The 23,162-nt window shown below is 45.2% G+C and overlaps 1 protein-coding gene across 2 annotated transcripts in view; it reads left to right on the top strand.

Annotated features, from left to right (window-relative positions):
• PIEZO2 (piezo type mechanosensitive ion channel component 2) overlaps positions 1 to 23,162 on the top strand; it is a 243,321-nt gene that overhangs the window by 23,179 nt on the left and 196,980 nt on the right. For both annotated transcript variants that reach the window (XM_061130738.1, XM_061130739.1), the window contains exon 2: positions 18,322 to 18,417. In XM_061130738.1, coding sequence (XP_060986721.1) covers positions 18,322 to 18,417 — 96 coding nt within the window. The remainder of the gene's footprint in view (positions 1 to 18,321; positions 18,418 to 23,162) is intronic.

The raw sequence follows: 23,162 nt of genomic DNA, 5'->3' as shown, positions 1-23,162 counted from the left end.
AGGAAGTCATCTTGGGGGCATCTGCCCAGCATTTGAAAAGGGAGAATTTTGTGCAAGAATATCTGGTGCCCTGATACCCGGCTTCCCTGATAGCTCAGTTGGTAAAGAATCCACCTGCAATGAAGGATACCCTGGTTTGATCCCTGGGTTGGGAAAAATCCCCTGGAGAAGGGAATAGCTACCCACTCCGGTATTCTGGCCTGGAGAATTCCATGGACTGTATAGTCCATGGGGTTGCAAAGAATTAGACACGACTGAGCACTCACATCTGGTGCCCTGGGCTCCCCTGGTGGCTCAGACAGTAAGGAATCTGCCTGCAATGTGGGAGCCCCAGGTTCGACCCCTGGGTGGGATCCCTGGGAAGATCCCCCGGAGAAGGTAATGGCAACCCACTCCAGTATTCTTGCCTGGAGAATTCCATGGACAGAGGAGCCTGGCGGGCTACAGTCCATGGGGTTGCAAAGAGTTGGACATGACTGAGTGACTAACACACTACACGCTATCTGGTGCCCCAGATTTGACTGTCATCTGATAACATTAGAACTAGCCTACTGTCATCTTGATGAGCTTAAATGAAGTCTTAAAAAGATTAAAAAAATAATTAAACCATGATCAGTTATTGTTTGCTCCTTAAATTGTAGTCCATGAAGGTGAAGTGATTTTTACACCTGTTTTAGGATCTTCTTCTTCTATCAGCTGTCAGTCACAAAGCCTGTTGACTGGGAACCAATCTGGTGGGTGTTGGGCCATTGCCCCAGATGGTCCCTGCCTCTCCATTCATTTTACTCAGATTTCCGGAGCTGGCAAGTCACCTTCTAGACCAGGGAAAAAGAGAGTTTACTCCAGGCTACTTTTCCCCCATGTATCAAGGGGAAGCAAAGCTGCTGAAGTTAGAATGTTTCCAGAAATCATCTCTGATTTGAAAATCTGGACACCAAGTGGCCCTGACCCCAAATACAGTCAGTGTTGAAGGCTCTAGGGCTTGTCAGGTCTTAGAGTCTGTGAGAATGCTGGGGTTTTAAATAATACCATGGACACGTATGAAATCAATTTTTCTCAGAACAGGTTTTGACAGTGAAAGGCAAGAGAAAATGTGAGACCTGCTCCTTGCACGGAGGATGAGTGTGTGGGTCCAAGGCTGGGAATGGCAGGTGGAGGGGGGACCCAAGCCCTGTCATTTTCTTAATTCTGACCCTAATGACACTGGCTCCATTACTGATGGGCCCCGACTGAACTGATCTGTGACTCTGTTTCCTGGTTTTACAAAACCCTTCTTGTTCATATTTATTCAAGATTCAGAGTTGAATCCAGATTACCCTGTCCAGTGAAGTTGATTCTTGGTTATGGAAAGAAATATGTCTTGGGTTTTTTTGTGAGAATTAAAAACAACTTTAATAACTTCTTTTCCTGGCTACAAAAATAACCTATGTCCATTCCAGAAAATATAAAAAGAGACTGAAATCTGTAAATACAGAATACAAATCAATTGTAATTGCATTCCTGAGCGATGACTATCCCTACTATCTTTATGTTTCCTTACCCTAGCTCTTATCATTTCATGTGACATCTCATAAAATCAAAGCAGATGCTTAGACGTGGTTTGTAATTTGCTATAATTATTTAACAATCTCTTGGTAAAAATTTGTCATCAGCATGACTTCAAGTGGATGAACAGTATTCCATAACATGGACTTTAAAAGCACATTTTAAACTATTTCTTACTGTTATTTCCAATTCTCTGCTTTTGTTGCTAGAGTACTTGAGGCAATGTGTTTTTAATGTCTCTGTGACTCTCCATCTTCAATCTCTTCCTGTAACCTCCTTCTGAAAGCTGACTTTCAGCTGTGGGTCTGAGTGAAACTGACCCCGTATTTAGGAGCACATATGCTACCCACTCCAGAGAGTCCTGTGTTGGACACCTGGCTGTGTTTCACTAAAGTGCATGCAAACCCGCTGATCTCCCCCTCCCTGCACTGTGACGGGACAGGCCTCCTTCAGGGGCTTTTACAGCAGAAGAACGGCATCTGCGAGTCTGAGGAATGACTCTGACCAGGGAACTTTGTGCTCTTGAGCTGCGACTGCCAGGAGATTTCCAACAACAACTGCTTTATGAATAACAGCAGACCCTTTTGTCGTGCTTGCGATGGGCCAGCCCCTTCTGGGCATGCTCCCGTCTCAGTTAACCTCCCTGTCGCCCTGAAATAGGCACCCATCTCCTCTCTATGCTGTCGGTGAGACCACATAACCAGAAAAGCTCTCTTCAGTTGAGTTGTTAGATCATCTTGCCTTGGGATAAATATATTTTCAATATAACACTCCCTATTAATGTCAGGGCTCAAAGGACACCATTCCAGTAATTTGTCTCCACTGCACCTACACATTTATTAGGGGACGATTCTTGTTTAATTTTAAACAGATTCTAGAGGGGTAACATTTCATGTGTACTAACACAGGGATCTCTGAAGCTGTATACTTGTGGCTTTCTTTATTATAAGTTAATTTTTACTGGTGGAGTAGATTGGCTTTACAATGTTGTGTTAGTTTTGCTGTACAGCAAACTGAATCAGTTATATATGTATGGACATATCCCCTCTTTTTTTGAATTTCCTTGCCATTCAGGTCACCGCAGAGCACTGAGTTGAGTTCGCTGAGCTGTACAGCCGGTTCTCACCAATTATCTATTTTATACACAGTATCAATAGTGTATTGGAGAAGGAAATGGCAGCCCATGCCGGTGTTCTTGCCTGGGAAATCCCACGGACAGAGAAGCCTGCTGGACTACAGTCCATGGGGTCGCAAGAGTCAGACAGGACTCACTGACTAAACCACCATCAATAGTGTATATCTGTCAATCCCAAGTTCCCAATCCATCTCACCCCCTCTTTCCCTTGATGCCCATAGGTTTGTTCTCTACATCTGTGTCTTCATCTTTGCTTTGTGAATAGGTTCATCTGTACCATTTTTTGTGGCTTTCTTAACAAATGGACCTTCCTCTGCAAACATGTGGGCCTGTTTGAAAGACTACTGTGCCTCATGCAGCCTCTCAGAGAAAGCAGGACGTGTGGTTGGGAAAGTCTGATTGGAAAGATAAAATGCTTCTGCATCTATTTTTGCTTGTATTTATACTTGAAGCTTATTGGGCAGTTTGCCCGGAAGTAATTGACTTCCCTTGCCCTTGCCCTCTCCCCAGCCACCCCGCCCCTTCAGGTCTAGAATAGGTTTCCACAGCGTTTCGCCAGTACAGTTAGTGGACACTGTGAAGCCCTTAGACCATTTGGGATTGGTTCATCCTGTGTGGAGGGGGCCTCACACTCTCTTCCATTTTTTTTAAGCTTAAAACCAAATATAAAGACTTAGTTTTCATTTTGATTTTAAGGGGCCATTTGTGTTTCTCCCTCCCTCTCCTTTGTCTCTTGGCCATTTAATCTGTAGGCTTGACTTGGCAGCCAGCTTATCAGAGGTCAAAGGGGACTGCTACTGTCTGTTCCAGGAAAAGGGCCCCGAGGCAGAGGCTCCGAGATGGGGAATCAATAGGAGGACAAGTCCTGGCTACTGAGCTGAGCTGGGGCATAGATCAGCAGGGTCTGGGCATCGGGGCCACCTTCCTGCTCTGCCTTCTCCCGTCGGAAGAGCTCTGCCTAGCTGGTTGATACCTCGAGCTCCATTTCGGAATTTCCAATTAAACTTGTGTGCTATTCTCTTCACTGTGATGGAAAAGGGAAGTGTCTGACATCTTCTGTCACAATTGTATGATCCCTCTGAGATCAAGGCTCAGGAGATCAATAGGCTTTCTTGGTAAGACTTGTGATGCTCTGAGCTTTCATCAGAGTCTTAGCTGTGGTGGCCCTGGAGGGCTGGCACAGGAGACGGAACTCAGGGGGGTTTGCTTTCAAAACACTGCTCACCTCCTCCTCACCTCTGTGGACAAAAAAGAGGCCCCTCTCCTTGTTGAAACCTTCATGATCAGATGGACTGTTTGAGGAGATGGGTGGATCCTCCACCTGTCCACATGCTTTGCCATCAGCGCGACGAGCCAGCTGGAAAGCCCTGGGATGGACATATGAGGGACTGGCTGGCATCCCAGGCATAGCTGCTATTCCAAAATGCCGGACGGTGGTCATTATTCCCAGGATGAAGAGATGTCCTCCCTTTACCCACCCCCATCATTCAACCTGAAATCCTTGTCTTTTAAAACTAATTTCAGGAATTCAGGTCATCAGATTACTGTACATCCTTTCCTCATTATTTTCCAAGTCCTGGGATGGGAAGGCATTTGAGAAGGTCACAGAGGCCATTGGTGATTGTGTGCACATTCACCAGCCACCAGGCTTTGGAATCTCATCTGTCAATGAAAGAATAATTTCTCGAACTGAGTTACATCTCTTCTGTTGGAGATGCTCCATCACACCTGTGTTCTCTTGGGTGAGTTCAACCCAAGGACAGATTTTAAGTCTCACTAGGGAGGTCCTCAGTCACTCTGTCAAGAATTCTGTTGTCAAGATGAGTTCAGGGCTTCCCTAGTGTTCCCGTGGTTAAGAATCCACTCTGTATTGCAAGGGTAACCAGTTTGATGCCTGGTCTGGGGAGATCCCACATGCCACAGAGCAACTAAGCCCATGCCACACAACTACTGAACCTGTGCTCTGGAGCCTGCAAGCCTCAACAACTGAAACCCTCACACTCTAGAGCCTGTGCTCCCCAATAAGAGAAGCCACTGCAATGAGAAGCCTGTGCACTGCAACTAGGAAGTAGCTCTTATTTACCACAACTAGAGAAAGCCCAAGTGTAGCCACAAAGACCCAGCACAAGCCAAAAAAAAAGAAAGAAGAGTTCAAATGAATTAAGCTCTGAGACTTTTACATGGATGGTTACCAACTTTGAAAAGCCACAGTTGTTGGGGTGCTGGGGCTTGGATTCAGAGGTCCAGGAGGTTGTGACGTGTGGCCAGTTGTCGGGATACTAACCCGGGTACACACACATGGGCATGTCATGAACATGAGCAAACTGCCAATTGCTAGAATTGACATACACAGAACATCAGGGGAGTAGTGTCTGTGATAACTAAAGAAAACTCAGTGCTGCTGGTGCAGTTACCTGGCTTGCTCCCATGGGCCATCCTTTGCTCTGCCCTCACTGGTCTGCGTGGACTGCATTAGGGTGCTTTTCTGCCCTTGTTCTCCTGGGTTGGGTGGCCATGGCGAGGTGCTGGCAAGAGAAGGGGAATGTGGGGTGGGACAGAAGTTGGGTGCAGGTTTCTCTCCTCTGTTGATCGCCCCCTGCTGCTTTGCTGTCCTTTGTACCTTTTTTGAACCCAGACTGTAACCCTGGATATAGTCTTTCATCACCCAATTTGACTGTGCCTTCTGTGTTCTGTTGGGACCTTGGTTGACAAAGTCTTCACTGGTGGCTGAGGGATGGCACCTGTGATGAGGAAGATGATTGCTAAATGGATTACACTTGGACTCAAAGAACTAGGAAAGTAGACATCTAAGGGCTTTCTGTGAACATTCTTTGTTTCTGCCCCATAGAGATGAGGGCATGCTGATTAGTGTAGACAGCCATGGAGAATTCTCTGGATTTCTCATGTAAGGACATGTCGACACACTTCATTCCATTTAGGTTGTCTTGGTCAGGCTGCTGTCAGAGATGCATCAGAATGGGAGTTCCACCTTATTCAGACTCACTGGGAATTCTGGTCTTGTGTGTTCATCTCAGGACCTTCTCTGTTGGGCTCCTGAAGATATGGGAAGACCTAGGATGGAGCTGATGCCTCTGGGAACCTAAAATGTTGTTTGGGGGAGGGTGACCTGTGACCGAACAGTCCAGACATAGTGGGTACATGCAGAGGTCTGCACAGGCCCCCTGGGAGCACAGCCTAGGAGGTGACCCCCTTCAGCCTCAGATGCTTAGGAGATGGATTGCTGAGGATGGCATTTAAGCCAGTCAAGACGGAAACGCAGGACACCATGGGTTTTGGTACAGAGATGGCGAGAGAACAGGGAAAGAAGCAGCAGTGGGAGGGTCTACTGGGAGGTGGTTGCGCCTGGACTCTGAGTGTGGGCAGAGGTGGCGGGTGGAAGGGCAGGAGCAGCAGGGTATGTGGTCCTCATGGCCCTCAGAACCCTCTTATTGCCACATCTGTGTCCAGCACTGGAGGAAAATGAACACCCGAGGGGGATGGACAGGAGCTGAAGACCTGCTGTGGGGGGTTCTTGATGAAGGGCTTTGGGGGAAGGGAGGAAGCGTGGAGTGATTAGGGGATGCAGAGAGGCCAAGAGCAGGGACCAGCAGCCTCACCCATTGCAGGAGGCACCAGGGTGTCCACCTGGCCTCTTCTCCCTGTCTGTTGAGCTTATAGACTCCTCCAGCACTAGCTCCGTGTTCTTATTAACTTGCAGAGAAAAGAAACACCTCCATTGTCTAGAGTCAGAAAAGTATGTTTAGAATCAAAGGAACAAAGACCAAGTGTATTGCTTGGGGGAGGACACTGTCAAGCAAGCAGATTGTCCAGGAGTTGCAGTCACCTGGGCTCTGCCAGCGATCAGGGCTGATGGTGACCCTGAGCAGGACATGGGCAAGTTCCCGACAAGCCACAGCAGGACTGGCCACTCATTTCTATCCAGAACATACAAGACTTATACTATTCCATATAAGTACTTTGGGGACTGGCGTGTAGTTTTGAATTAAAATCCTATTTCTCTTAAATATGACATTTCAGCTCTTTTACCTTTTCCCATTAAAAAGACTTTGAATTATTTATTTGCCTCATTTTAAAAATTGCAACACAGTTTGGTTAGAGGAACAGACTCCATTCTCACCACTTAATAGTGTTTTCATATCAGTTACTTCCTTCAGAATAGTTACTGGCAAATTTGCAAATTGGTTCTTGTTGTTCGATTATTTATAATAACTTCCTTGTCCTCCTATTTCTTTTTTCCACTTATCAGTCTCACTAACCTGTTATTAAGACTTCTACACTGAATTTTCTTATTGCTAGAAGAAGCAGGATGATGTTTTTAAAAGTCATCTTCACATCAATTTTTATGGTAATAATTTTAATATTTCTCCTTTTTGACATATCAATTTTTAGGAACCTGTGTATATCATAATAAATATTATTTATTGTATGTCACATCAATGCAGTTCAGTAAACAAGTGTTTATCCATCTCTTGCTGTGTCAGGACATTGTCCTGGGTACTGGAGATGCAGGAGGATGGTTTATAGTCTCCGTCCTAAGTGGCTCACAGGTTTCAGATCACCCTCCTTACCACCAGGGTTTTCACTGTGGGAGGTCCACCTTCCCTCCTCCCCACCCTTCTTCCTTCCTTCATTCCTTCTTTCCTCCCCAAAGCAGGATTTTTCTGTGCCAGTAAGCATTCCAATTCAAGTCTGCTTTAAAAAGTTTTTTTTTTTTTTATTAAAACACATTGTGGGTTGGACCCTCAGGCTGTGAATGGTGTGATCTGGCAGGAGGAGTGGGTCCTGGGCTCACCTGGAGCCTCTGTGGAGTCTATGGAACAGAGGCAGTGACGACTGTTAAGGTGACTCTGTGACAGACACTGACACCTCTGATTCCCAGTGAGCTACAGATTGGTTCAATCCACTGTGTATCTTATATTCCTTCATCCTGGCTTGTGTGTTTGATGTTATTTGCTGGAGCCAAATAGTGCTTTTTCCTATGAAATGGCCCAATTATTGCTCTCTGGAGGATGCTTCTAGAAGATGAGTTTTGGGGGGCCCCAAGATGTGTTTCGAAAGAAAAAGAGTTAGAAGAAGAAGATTGCTTTCCTTTCCAGGTTGTATTTCTGGGCAGTCTGCTTCAAAAATTAACAGGTTCCAGCTGAAGCTGAAAAAATACAACAACACACTTTAGTTCTCTATCTGCAGGCAGGGTGGGGGAAGGAGTTATTTGCTCTTTAGGATTCATTTGTGCCAAGGGAGGGTGGGTCAGCTTAGAAATGCAGAATCACCTCTGCATGGTACCCTTTTCTGTAGAAGGTGATCACCACCAGTGGTCTTCATCTCCCTTCCTTTGGCTCCTGGTACCTGTTCACGTGAAACTTTAATCCTTTCTGATGAGGGAGGTGGCTGTTATTCGGTTGTAGGCCATGGTGTGATTTATGCCAGATAGTTGACGTTTGATTTTGAGAGGTTCCTCCCCATTTGGGGGCTTCCCAGGTGGAACTAGAGGTAAAGAATCTGCCTGTCAATGCATGAGATGCAAGTTTTATCTTTGGATCGGGAAGATCCTCTGGAGTAGGGAATGGCAACCCACTCCATTATTCTTGCCGGGAAATCCCATGGACAGAGGAGCCTGGTGGCCTACAGTCCATGGGGTTGCAAAGAGTTGGACATGACTGAGCGCAATCTCCATTTTTAACTAAAGAAGAAATGGAAGAAAATGCTGGAGGTCCTGAGGGTGAATTCGATTTAAAGACGTCAACTGGAAGCCTTTTGCTCCCAGCTATTTGTCTCCAACCCCAAGTGGAAGTTGAATTTTGCCCCTAGATCATGCCCGGTTAGTGCTAAACCCACCTAGGAGTTGTGTCCAGAAGAGAAGTGGCCCCTGGACAGCTTAGGAGGTCCGCAAAGTCCTTTCAACTCATCCTATTTATGATTTAAGTACTGCTGATTCAACTGGCCTCTAGTAGCATTACAAGATTATTCCTGGCATATTTCCTTCTCTGGGACAGGAAGTTGTTGCTCAGTTGTATCCAACTTCTTGTGACCTCATGGACTGTAGCCCGCCAGGCTCCTCTGTCCTTGGAATTCTTCAGGCAAGAATACTAGAGTGGGTTGCCATTTCCTCCTCCAGGGGATCTTCCTGACCTAAGGATCAAACCTGCATCTCCTGCATTGGCAGGCGGATTCTTTACCACTGAGCCACCAAGGAAGCCATGAGACAGGAAGTTGAGGCTTAGATGTTGGTGGATTTGTCCAGTGCAGCTCTATTCGGGTTCACATTTTGACTTCCTCTTAGTTGCCACCAAATAGGAGTCAGGTTGTGAGAGTCAGTGTTTAAAGATGGACACTGAAAGCACAATTCCCCACTTTCTTTGTGTGGTATGTACGGTTAATAAATGTCTTTCCACCCCCCAAAGCTGACCAAAGCCTTATAGAACTTCTTGTGGTGATGTAGAATTTGCATTGAATCCATCTGTAAGAAGGAAATGGCTAAGAATTGGACTTGAACTTCATATACCTTTTGCTTCCAAGAGAAGCTCCCTAGAGTGTAACTTCATCATGACAGGAAAGGTTCACAGTTCAAGAAGCTCTCTTGTTTCTTGCCTCTTCCTGGATGCCTAAGTGGAAATTATTACCCAGATATTGTTTTTCCAACAGATATCTTTGTCTCATCCCTTTTGAATATTCTTCTTTGTAGCCATGTCATTATGTGAGCCAGACTGAGCATTGCAGAATCATCTGTTTGGTGAAAGCCACTGAACATTTACACCACTGGTCAGACATGACAGCTTTTCTCAGATATCTCTGTCTCCAAGGGTAAGAGAAGTCCATCTTTTCATTCCTTCATTCATTCTGCACCACTGTCACATGATTGTCATCTGAGAGCTCTGGGCTGAGAGCTACTCTGCTGGGCTCCCAAAATCACAGCTGACACACAGCCCTGCTTTTAAGGGGCTTACAGACTATTCAAAAGGGTGATGAGTTTACAGGTGATGAAATACTTCAAGGTCACATGGAGCCAGGTCATAAATGTGATGGGTATTCCAAAACGCAAGCAATTATATTTCCTTAGATTTAGTTAAAGAACCCGTCTGCCAATGCAGGAGACGTAAGATACCCAGATTTAATCCCTGGGTTGGGAAGATCCACTTCAGGAGGGCGTGGCAACCCATTCCAGTATTCTTGCCTGGAAAATCCCATGGATAGCGGAGCCTGGCAGCTATGGTTCATGGGGTCACAAAGAGTTGGACACACAACTGAAGTGACTTAACATGCATGCAGTTTGATTTTAAAATGCAAAGTGTACAAATACCTGTTATGAGAAAAATTAATGTTATTATTTAAAAGGTGACTATTCTCCCTCCTTCAACCCTTCCCCCCAGAGGCTAATGGTCTGATGTTCTTCCAGATGTGTTCTGTGTGTGTAGAGGGCTGAGGAGTGGAGCCTGACTTGGATTGAATCCCAGTTCACCTTGACCTTGGGCAAGCTATATATCCTTTGTGCACCTTAGTTTCTTGAAAATGGGGGACCTTAAAAATATTAGTGTCAACCTCATAGGCCTGTCGTGTTGTACACAGTTGTCTAAGCCAGGTTTTGACCCATCATTTTGTGCACATCTTTTAGTGTGAACTCCTATGAGCAACAACCATTCTTTGTGGCGCAGAGTTCCCAGTGTGGCAGTCTTACTGGATTGTTTCCTTACTGCTAGAAAGGTGTGCTTTTTTATTCAGAGTAGATTACTATTTATTGGGTGACGGGGGCATTATCTGGGATGAGACAGACATTTGGGCGAGTTTGAAGTATGCTTCGGAATTTGGGACCCACGGTTGTGCAGAGGGCATTACAGGTTTGCAAAGAAAGAGGCAGGGATCTATTTACTCTTTCAGTAAATATTTACTGACTGCTTACTATGTTTAGAAATGGGAATAGAAACTGGAAATAGAGTAGCGAACAGGAGGGAGTCTGTGTTCCGACATGGCTGAGGGCCTGGTCGTGTGCATTTGGGGAATGGCTAATAGGGGTGCGGGTGGGTAGAAGGGAACGTGTCTAAGGACATGCATTGTGTGAGCTGTTCCTGGGCACAGGCCAAGGGTGGAAGGTTTTGCAACTGCCCGTCCCTGCGGAAATGGCCCCAGTGACCTAGTGATGACACTTGTGGAGGTAACTCAGCCTGGACAGAATCTTGATAGGAAGCATCCAGCTGAGCCTCAGTGGGCTCAGGACTCACACCTGCTTTGTGGAGTTAGACTGGGATGCCCAAACAGTCTCACTCTGAGGACTTTGGGGAAAGTTCTGACAATTATGGGTCATCTAGTAAATCCAGGGTATAGCCATGGGTCGGGAAAGGTCATCTACACTTGGAAATTTAGGAGATCCAAAACTTGGTCATTTAGTGACCAAAAATCAAACACTCTCTCATGTCAGGGTCATGAGCTGATTAAAGCTTGTATCATAAACTTAAACATCTTCCTGGAATGATCAATTTCCCCAATAGAACATATCACCAGTGATCTTTTTTTTTTTTCACAAGTGATCTTAAACTCCCTTAATTTTATGAGGCAAGAGGATGTGGTGGGTACTGAAAAGAATGGTAGTAAGAGAAAGCAGGGGCTTCCCAGGAGGCTCAGTAGGTAAAGACTGCCTGCGATGCAAGAGATGCAGGAGATGTGGGTATGATCCCTGGGTCAGTAAGATCCCGTGGAGGAGGAATGGTAACCCTCTCCAGTATTCTTGTCTGGGAAATCCCATGGACAGAGGAACCTGGCTGGCTACAGTCCATGGGGTCCAAAGAGTTGGACATGACTCAAGGGACTTATCATGCATGCACAACAGAGAGAGCAGAAGGCAGAGGCAGCTGGGGATGGGATGAGGCTGGGGGTATGACCTGAGTGTCCTGTGGTTTGTCCACCGCCAGGAGTGTGTGGTGCTCACCCCATCCTCAGTTATGCAGACTTTGAGTAAGACTGGCATTTGGAGTGATGAGAAAAGGACTGAGTGCAAAATCAAAGGCTCTGAGTCCGAGTTAGACCTAAGCAGGAGATCTGGTGGAGAAGCTGATTTTGAGGTGTGAGTCCAGTTCCTCACTGTGTTGGACATTGTTCTTAGGAGCAAGCGTTTCGCACTGTGGTCAGTGGCTGTTCCTCATTACTGTGGTATCAGAAGCATAAAGCCCAGACATAGTCGAGGGCTGAATTCATGCCATAAAAGGTGTGTCTACTTCTCCGGCACCAGAAATATTTGAAGGCAATAACGATGGCTCCATATATGTCAGGGAAGAGGGTGTTCCCAGGAAGAAGCAGGCAGAATGTCAAAGTAAATTTATCAACATAAAAACAGTGCTTTTTAATCATTTTTCAGCCATATTAGTTGTTAAAGGAGAGACCAAGTTGGGCAGCATCGTGTGCTGAGGGTGGAAGAAATCGGACTTCATGTCGGCAGCTGAACCGATTTTTTTTCATGCTAATGCACACAGCAGTCTGGGGAGGATGCTGCCAAAAATAATATAGAATATTCTGAAGCCTACAGTGAAAGCTTACAAAAAAAAAAATCTCATTTTACTGAGTTCTTGAAAGAAGGAAAATGTGGCAGGCAGTACATTAATCCTGTTATTAAAAGTGGTGCTGCCTACATGAAGCCTACACACACACACATACATACACATATATTCTCCAGCCCTCATGTCTCCTCTATAGCTGTCTCAGGTCACTCAGGGACTAGCATGTGGGAGGCCTTTGAACATCGGGGGAGAGAATGGAATTCCAGCTGATTTCTCTTATTTCTAAAATGAAGATGCCACTTGGTCTCCACTTATAATGGAGTCCAGTAAGCCAATCCTGATTTATTTCAGGTTGAATGGCATGAACTTCCTCATAGTTGACTACTTTTGGTATATGAAGCCATCAAGTTCAATGGTTCATCCAAATAGTTTAGACGTACTGATTAACAGAGGGTTAGCTTTCCAGATTTGAAATCTTGCTCGATCTTATAGATGATAAAGTTGTGAATCAGACTTAGTATTAAAAATCTAAGTAACTAGAAATCCAGAAAGAAACAGTGCCATATTACTAGGGTTCTAAGCACCTCTCTTAGGTTTTTCAAAGGACCAGTGATGTAAAAATCCAACTACTGTGAACTGGTAGTCTAGTAGAATTTGTATAAATTAGGAAGATAAGTTACCTTTTGGGAAAATTACAGAAAAGTAGTGTTAATTAAAAATGAGAATTAATGAAATTAATTAAGAATTAAAAACTGGAATTTAAAAGTTAGTATAAAATTAAACATGACTGATTATCAGCTCTCTTTAAAAATTTTTCTGAGGAAAATAAGCTTTAAATTCTTAAAGATGAATAGATTTAATCTTTATAGATTAAATAGATACAATCTTTATAGTCTAAGGCTTAATCATAATTAATATTTTAAAAAACTAAAAGATAAATCTGCTTTCTGCTAGTAATAGACTAGTAGAGAGGTATAGTGGTCTAGTTATAAATTGTTGCATTACCTAAAAGTGAGCTGACTTAGGTAAAGGGTACCTTCCTCACATGAGAATGAATGTCATGTGAAGGATGATAAGTGATTTCTAAAGAAATCAGTAAATACCAAGACTGAGACCTCAGTGACTCTGGATGTCCCCATCTACAACACTAACTCTCCTCGTCAAGAGATTATGTCGGGTGAACAAAGAAACAGTTTCAGTGCTGCACCTTTTCTCTGCACTTACTTACCCAGCCTAATTTCTTATTCATCACAATAGTAAGAGAGCAGGTTCTATTTTGAGGAATTGTAGGAACTGTGGATTTAATTGCAGGACTCTTCAGACTCAATGAAACAGATCTATTTCTGAGTGTTCAGAAAGCTTAAGGAATTATATTTTGGTATAAAAGCTTTACTCATTGCAGTCACGTGAGACCATCCATGCTGTTACTCTCAGGATCAAGTTGCCTGGTCAAGCTTGAGCAAAGGATTCACATTTTAAATGCAACAGCTTTCTATGGGTAAACTTGTAAACTGGTGACTAGTATATGAAATGATATTATTAAAGGAAGAAAAAATTAGCACTGTGTATTCTTATTTTAAAATTTGTTTTCTGCAAACTAACTGTACAATCAGGGTTAAGCTTAGAGAACTCAGTTAAAATTTAATACTGTTAGTAATATTCAATCAGGTATATATTAAATTAATTAAAATAGAAAAGGGATCCTAGGGATTTAAAATAAAAAAGGAAACAAAAATTTAAACTCACTTGGCTAAAAAAAAAAAAAATCACACTAAGATTTTCATGGCCATCTGGTTCAATTCATATTTTACAGATTGCTTTCCAGGCTGTATGGGAAAAAAGTAGAAAACTCAGTTCAAAAGCTTTTATCCTTTACAAATAAGATGCTTTCACCTTAGTTTTCCTTAGACCCCTTAAAATTTTTGGTAAACAGAGTAGTGTTTATGATTTTCTGCTAATACAGTTTGGTTTTATTCTCTGTAATAGTCCTGTTTTCCTTGAAGCTTTACTGTAAAATTACATTCTTCTAACCAACTTCTATAATGAAATTAATATCCAGTATTTTAACTTTTTCCCAGCTTCATTGAGATACAATTGACATATAACATTGTGTCAGTTTACGTATTGATCTGATACTTTTACATATTGCAAAATGATTACTTCTACAGGTTAGCTAGCACCTTCACCACATAATTACCATTTCTTTTATTTGATGAGGAATTTCTGTTTCTTACAGTATCTGAAACATATGACTGATGGATTCAGTGTTGACTGACAGACTTCTGAGAACAAAGTCAGCTTTCATGCATCTCTGGATAAAAAATTAGTGTTAAAATATAGGGACTGCCTGTACGTGTGTTTTCTTACTTGACGAATACTCTGTTCCCCTTTGTGTCCGGCACGTGTGAACTCAGTGGTGGCGGCGTGGGGAGCCTGGGGCAGGCGCTGCGTGGGAAGAGTGTGTGGTCAGATGTCCGCCTTCTGAACTGTAGTGAAAGGGACTCCCTGGTGTCCTCCATCTAGAAGAACTCATTTCTGCACTTTCTGAAGGAAGCACTTGGAACCAGATCTCTGCTGGATGTGGAGGTCGGAGATACAGGAAGAGGGAAGAGAGTGATCTTGTCCTGCCTGTAAGCTGCCCTAAAGCATCACCATGTGACATTTATAAGTTTCACCAGATGTAAAACACAGGAGTATGTCCTGGGGGAAAGAATTTTACACAAACAGACAATGAATAAGGTGACTTGGCAGTCTTTCCTGTCTCTCATTTCTTTGATGGTTTTGCTTCCTTAGGAAAAATCTGCAATTGTTGGGCTTTTTTTCTGCTGCATTGTAAATACTTTGCAGCTGTTTCTCTTGTCTTTACTGTTTTCTATAAAATCACCATGGTTTTGAGAAGACATCCTTTTAAAAGCCATCGATGGCTTCAGAGGGCAGAAGGGAAATTATTGAAAGTACAAACAGGAAAAGAGGTTCTAGAATCACTGACCTGACAGCACTGTTTTGTCTCTTGGTAGTGAAGTTGCTTATTCTGAATAATGTGTATCTACTGGTCTGGCAACTTAAAATAAACAAAGCATTTTAAGGCCGTTAAGGAGTTTTTAGAACGTACTTAGTTGAGATGGAGGTTCTAAACATTTAAGCTCAGTCCTCTTGCAGGTGATTCATGGTGGAGGCCTCTTTGGCCTTGCTGAAGGGTGTGGAGGAAGAGAGGACACATTTTTGCTAAAAATTCAGCTCTGAGGGCACTTATTTTTAGTAACATAGTCTGTTATTACCTTCAATTATTGTGGAAGTTAGAGTGTGCGTAAATCTCTTTGTAATCATATAATACATTGTAAACTAGTACACGTGCATTGCAACACAAGTATTTATAAGTTATGTGGCCATCTTAAAAATTTCACATTTGCAAGAGATTTTCTCCCTTTCTATACTGATTAAGTTGTCTAAGTCACATCTATGTTTTCTCCTACTTAGAGAGTTTTTCCTGAGCTGTCTATCTGTTTTCACCTTTAGAAAACGAAATTTGTTAATGAGACCAGTCCAGTTGTCTGTAATTCAAATGATTGTACTAATGTTGATAATGCTCTTTACTTGAAACTTGTTATCGTGCAGTTTCTAATTGTGATCCCTCTAAGCTTGGGAAGGTCTTTTTTGGGGAAAATTCCTGTTGTCATTCTTTGAGGGAACTTCACATATAATTTTGGGTAGTTGAAACCAGGTAGAAATAGTGGGAAAGAGTGCATTCTTAGCTAGAGTGAAGACTTTTTTCCCCTAGAACAACTTGATCTGTGTTGTAAAAACTTGTGGTGTCCACAGTAAATCCCCGAGGCAGAGGACAGGGTTCCAGGTGCCTGTGTGGCCCCTGAGAGGTGTGGGTACGGGCATCTGATAGCTTTCTACAGAGGCAGGGGGTGTGCTCCGTGATTCCAGGTCGTGGACCATGACATCACACTGGGTAAGAGAGCATTGCTGTTTACCTTTTGAGGCTTTTCTAGCTTGACTGTGCCTTGCTGACAAGCTCAAAGGCATGTTTTGCCCATAAGCTCAGGTGACTCCTGGGTGGCAACTTCACACATAAAATAAAGCAGAAAATTCAGCAATTAGGCCACTGTCATCAATCAGACTGGATAATTTCAGACAAAAATAAACGAAGGAGTTTTAGAAGTGGCTTCATTTTTTTTTTTAAATGAGAGTTTGGGTATTAGTCATCTGTTGCTGCATACAAGTTACCTAAACATTTAGCAGCTTAAAGCAACAAACCCTGCTGCAGAGTTTCTGGGAGTGGGGAATCCAGGAAGGTTCAGCAGGCGCCTCTGGCTTAGGCTCTCATGGGCTGCAGTCAAAGTTGGTCAGGGCAGTCAAGGTCAGTCAGGGTGCAGCCTGTGAGGCCCTCTTCTAGGCTCGCCCATCTCCTCCTTTTCTGGTGCAGGCTGGCTGCTGGCTGGAGACCTCGGCCCCTTCCTTTGGAGCCTCTCCTTGGGACAACTTGCAACCCAGTGGCTGGCTCCCCTCAGGGGCCAGGGGTACCCAGGATAGAAGCCCCCAAGAAGGATCCTGGTACTTTCACTGTCTCTGGTCACTCGGAGCCCCAGGTCCAGCCCACTCAAGGGAGCAGGGGGTCACATATGTATGGATGTGAGAGTTGGACCATAAAGAAAGCTAAGCGTCAAAGAATTGATGCTTTTGAACTGTGGTGTTAGAGAAGACTCTTGAGAGTCCCTTGGACTGCAAGGAGGTCAAACCAGTCAATCCTAAAGGAAATCAGTCCTGAATATTCATTGGAAGGACTGATGCTGAAGCTGCAGTACTTTGGCTACCTGATGTGACGAACTGACTCGCTAGAAAAGACCCTGATGCTGGGAAAGATGGAAGGCAGGAGGAGAAGGGGACAACAGAGGATAAGATGGTTGGATGGCATCACTGACTCCGTGGACATGAGTTTGATCAAACTCTGGGAGTTGGTGATGGACAGGGAAGCCTGGTGTGCTGCAGTCCATGGGGTCTCAAAGAGTTGGACACGACTGAGAGATTGAACTGACTACCCTCCTTGGGTCATCCTTGCCTCTCCTTCAGTGTTTGGGACTTTGTGATAAATAATGGGAACTAAAGGCTCTGCCCTGAGAACCCAGAAGTGGGCTCATTTCTCCCTCTTCAGAGTTAGTGTTTGGGAATGTCCTCAGTGTACATATTTCCAGTGTGAACAATTTGATACCTTACAGAACAAGGTTATATAAAACCAAAACAGTGACAAGCATCCTGTGGGAGGAAGGTTCTGGCCCCCTGAGCCCCGGATGGTTTCCTGGGGATGAGTCAGACAGGTGAGGATGCGGAGTGGAGGCTGCCAGACTTCCTGATGGAGACACAGAAGCGGGACGAGTTCACAGGCTCCAACCTCAGCCCGGCTGTGCTTCCTACTCCTGCTGCGTTGTCCTGTGTAGAGAGAATAAAAACAGGATCTGTGCAAGGAGGGTGGTGAGAGAGAGAGGTAATGCACAGATAAGGCTTGACGCGGGGCAACGCTGGTGTGAGCTGACACTGACGTGAACTCGTGTGTCCTGGACATGTGTCTCCAGAGTAATCTGCCTGAAATGTCTTCTTACCGACGTGGTCAGGGACTAGTGATGTCAGCTCCACATTCTCTCTGACAAATGTTCATCCCCATACTTCTCCATCCTGTGAATCTGTTCAATGGACCAGAGAGTGAGTGGGTCCCTGAGCCTGGGGGCCCGTCCTTGTCAGACAGGGTTCCTGAGATAACTGGGGTCGAGCCCGGCCGCAGAGCATTTGACAAAGACTTTCTTCTCTCGTTTTTCCCTTCATTCTCACCTCTCCTTCTACCCACAGCCTCCCCTGAACACCTCACATGCTCACAGCCCGTTGCCCTGCGTCTCTGCAGTACTTTTCATCCATGACAGGTTTCGTGCCTATCACAGGGGTGCTGGTGCTGCCTCCTGGCTGGGTGATGGGAGCACTGTCATTCCCCGATTCTCACCACACTCCGCGTGATGATGGGCACAGATGGATGCGGCTGTGTTTTCTTCCTAATGGAAGATTCGCTGGGGTCTTGTGGCCACCAGACGCTGCAATGCCCGAGGCCACCATCACCATCACTAACGCCCTCTTCTCTCCCCGCAGCCTGCGCCTTCCGGTACAACGGGCTCTCCTTCGTCTACCTCATCTACCTCCTGCTCATCCCCCTGTTCTCGGAACCGACTAAAGCCACCATGCAAGGTAAGAGCCCCTGGCTCTCTTCTCCAGGGTGGGGTGCATCTGGGGGTCCCCGGGGTGTTGTTACCGGAAGGGAGAGATGCCGGTCTAGTGGGGAGCTGGGGCACTTGGTGGTGATGCGTTTCTGTCACTAGCAGTTGTTTTTCCCACACATGTTCCATGGCAGGCCTGCATTTGTAGGTTTGCAGAGGGTCTGGAAGGTTCTGGAACTCAACGTGTGGTCATGAAAATGAAGCAGATCTATAGGTTCTCTGTGCTGGGAGTAGGCGGTGGGAAGTGCAGCTAGAACAGGAGCAGGAGGCCTGGGGAGGAAGCTGGTGGTCGTGGCTGCTTCATAGCTGGGATCTGTCATGCGTGCTCCAGTCAGGTACAGAAAGACACAGATTCTAGTGCTAGTTTTTCAAGCGTGTGATTGCAAACCCGTAGCTCCTTCCCTGATGCTCTCCAGGAACCTGAAGGCGTAGAGAGAAATAGTGACTGTTTCCTGAGGCTCCGATGAGGAAGCTGGTCTGATTTGAAGTTCTTCCACAAAGAGACAAATTAAACTGCACTGAGTTAATCGAATTAATTGTTTTTTTGAAACGATGCCATTATAAGAAATCAGGACTGTGCCCCACGTCTTAGGTGAGAATGATGGCCCTGTGTTTATAGCAAAGGACAGGAAGTCAGGCTTGACATGGGAATGGCCGTGGCTCCATGGTGCCCGCTCACAGTGCTGACTTCTCAGGAAAAGCAGCAAAGTCCTGGTGTAAACAGAGTAGTAAATCATGACTCTGTCTTTCCTGTTCTCCCCCGACTGTTAAATTGATTGTTCATCCTGATAGTTAGGACTGCAGATGCACTGTTGGTTTTCCTGCCTTAGGAAGAATCTAAACAATAGCTCTTCTAATTCACTTAAATCTTAATACACACAGTGAAGAAGGGCTAGAGAAATGTGAGTCTGTACAAATCCTTATCGGACCAAAAATATGTTGTTTACGAGACCCCTCCCACCCCAGCCTCCTTCCTAGAGTCCAACATAAACAAAGACATTTAGATAGCATAGCTTCTGGCCTCGGAACCAAGGTGGTAACACACAGGCAACTCCTACCTCATGGCTGGGAGCTCATGTATTAAAGAAAGAAGGTTTCACCTTTAGAATTAAGTGCTTTAGAAATGAGTACCTGTTTGTCCTCAATTAAATGATCTGTTGCTTTTCTGTCAGGGTGTCCCCTTGTTTTATCTGGAACCAGGTCACGGGGTTTCCTTGTCACACTCAGTCATGACGCCTGGCTTTGCTTCTTCCCAAGTGACCCAGTCCTGCTCTGCCCAGGGCCTAGGTCTCTGTGAGGGTGGGCATGTGTAACGTGGCCCATCATCTCTGCCCATGCACAGAAGGGATGACTCGGTCAGGAACATAGAGGTGAAGGATGAGATCAGACACGCCGAGCGGTTTTCTGTGTGTGGGAAGAAATGTCTGAATCCCCGGAGTGTCTCAGGTCAGAACACAGACAGCATTGTGTGCACAGGTGTCTGCCTCCTCCCACACACACCCCACCCAGCTGGGACCGAGGGACCAGCAGCTCAGAGGGAGCCCGCAGGCATCTTTCCAGCTGGTACCTAGGGGCAGGGCTTGGGGTTGTGTGTCTTGTCCTCCCGTCCTTCCTGTCTTTCAGCGCCAAGGGACATGGCCGAGATTCACAAGCTTATCTATTTGCTGTGTCTGGAATCGCACAGGGACTGGAGGGAGGGAGGCCCCACATGGTCTTTATGAACTCACAGGACTCACAGTCTGGCGGTTCTACTTCTGTGATTGGAGGCACCCAGCCCAGGCGTTTCTAGCAGGGCTGAGGTCCAGGGTTCAAGTCACATGGTCCAGGAAGATGCCTGTGTGGCATCCACACAGATGGTGGTGGACCTGGTGGACCTGGAGGGGTGATACCGTGTGTCTTTGCAGAAGTCTCAGGGTCACACACATTCGGCCTTTCAAGTTACTGTTCACATACATTTCTCACAAATGGGTAGGAAGGTCCAGTGTCATGGGCATCTGCTTTGCCTGCCATTCAGGGCCTCTGCAGCACAGAGGCACACACACGCGCATGCACACATGTGCACACATACACACATGTCTACACACATGTGTGCATGCACACACACATACACACTTGCGCACACATGCACACACCCCCACATGCACACACGCACACACACCCCACATACAACACACAGTCAGGGTTCAGAGGATGGGAACTCTTAGTAAGTCAGTGTGCAAATTGCTTCTCCCTTCTTTCTCCTTGGATTTCTCAGCAGGAGTCAGATGTCAGTATAGTTCAGGCTCAGGGTGGTCTCAGTGAAGCCCCTCTCCTTGGACTGGGAATCTCCATCCTCCCAACTTTGTCAGCTCCTCAGACATTCTCCTTGTCCCTCATCCACTCATGTCTCCCCAGAGGCTGAGCCAGAGCCCACTTTAGTGCAGTTATTTATGGAGTCCCTCCTTATGCACCACCTTGAAGATGGCAAGGGTTTTGCTCTTTTGTTCGTGACTGTGTTTCCAGGACCGGGGACAGCGCCTGGTGTCTAGCCGTCCGTCCATCAATATTTACAGAATGAATGAATGAGTGCATTTGTTTTCATAGTCTAGAGTTCTTGGCATCTAGGAACCCAGCCCTTGCCCTCTGCTCCCCTCAGCCTCCACGAGAGCAAACGTTGCAGGACAGTTGATCACTCACACCTGTCTCTCCTCTGGAGACAGAAGCTTGGGGGTGGGGTAATAGGTCCTGGGATGTATGCTACGTTAGATTTACTGGGGATCAGGGGATTATGAATAATTGAAGAAATCAGAATGATGTATGCTTTCCTTACAACGTTAGGGATTTTATTGAAGCCTGAGATACTGAAGGAAGGCCAGGAAATCTTCGCTTGCTGTTTACTTAGCAGTGGGCTTTGCATTTAAATTGAGACTTCACTCCATTAAATAGGAGCTAATATGTAGTTAACTTCAGGTGGCCCAAATATTCCAAGTTGATGAGATGTTAAATTCTCTAACTAGACGTGTATGTATTAAGTTCCTTATGCCTATGCATAATGCATATCCCCATTGTGGTGGAACAGTTGGTATTTTGTTTGGATGAACATAAGTGGTAAAATGTATGAGATGTAAAAGTCTGTATACTGTGTATACTCAGCACACACTGACTGATGATAACATGACTGTTATTTTGAAGGATAATGTTATTACTTTGAATATCAGAGTGAGCTGGATTTAGAAATCTCATTCTCATAGCTAGTCCTAACCTCAAGATATTTCCTAGTGCTCTTTAAATATCAGGTAAGAATTGCGTGATATCCAGGCTTTCTTGTTAACAAGCCCAGGACATACAGGTACTGTGTAGGTGGTCATGCTCTTAACCCCTGTGTTGTCTGACCCGTGCCCAGGACAGAACACTGTCCTCAGTATTGCAAGCACAGAGGGAAGCCTAATCACTGAATAAATATTTGTTGGCTGATCGATTACCAGGCCCTGGGCACAAGGATCTGGAGAGATGATACAGGTTTGTTGAGAGGAGATATTTTAATTTGCTTCAGTGCAGATTGATGACACGTGGATATTATATAGAAAATACATCTTATTGAGTGTGATTGTTTATTTCTTTCAACAAATGTTAATTGAAAGACTGCCCTTCACCAAACACTGTGTTTGGGTTTGCAGAGAATAAAAATGAGAAGAAAACATGGTTCTTCACTGTCGTGGTTTCCCAAGCACGCTGGCTCTTGTGTGTTTCATTGAAGGGTAGCTCTGTCAAAGAAGTTGTCTTTGGAATTCATGGACTTGTTCCAGTGATGCTATCATTTCTTTAAACCAATCTCATATTAATCCTCTGCGGTCTCCTTTGGACTTTGCCTTAAGTAACTTACAAGGTGGCTCAGTAGTGAAGAATCTGCCTGCCATTGCAGGAGACATGGGTTCAATCCCTGGGTTGGGAAGCTCCCCTGGAGGAGAGCACGGCAACCCACTCCAGTATTCTTGCCTGGGAAATCCCACAGACTGAGGAGCCTGGAGGGCTACAGCCCATAGGGACACGGAGTTGGACACGACTGAAGTGACTTAGCACACATGCATGCAGGCTCCATGGTGGCAACTCACTGTCCTTTTAAGGTGGGTCTGATGTGATAGTATTTTGAGTCAACTTTGATGGGGAAAAAAACTGGTGATGAATTAGTTATATCAATTTTAGAAAAGAAAAAAGACAAAACCCAGAGTATTGAGTGTAAAACAGTGCCTGAAGGTCATGCCTCATGATCATTGAGGAGGTTTACGATTTATTGGATGATACACCCGAGTGACAAAAAATGGAACATCTTTTTGTGATGGGTTCATGTGGATGCGTGGATGTGAGACTAAGATGTTGGGCAGAGTGAGATGGGGGAACCAGAAGGCAACATCCTGAAGGAGGTACTGATTAGCTCGATCTACCTGAAGTCTTGACCACAGCCATCAGGCGACGCCTACCTGGCCCAGACCAGAGAGTCAGGTGGTGTGTCTTCAGAGGCCTGGGGACTGAGGGTGCTTAGAGCAGGTCAGTTTCCTATGTGTCAGGAGCTGTGGTGAGTGCTCCCTACACATGACCTCATTTAATTAGAGGGTGGAAAATGATTGATTGAAATGGCAGGAACCCCCCTTCTCTCTGGAATGAAAAAACCCACTGGCTTATAAATCCACTTAACCAGCTAGGAACCTGCATGGTGAAGGGCTGGTGTGATTGCACTCT

The sequence above is a fragment of the Dama dama genome, chromosome 27, assembly GCF_033118175.1.
Source record: "Dama dama isolate Ldn47 chromosome 27, ASM3311817v1, whole genome shotgun sequence".
NCBI lineage: Eukaryota > Metazoa > Chordata > Mammalia > Artiodactyla > Cervidae > Dama > Dama dama.
The sequence above is the reverse complement of the archived record's forward strand: the minus strand, read 5'-3'. Positions and strand labels throughout refer to the sequence as shown.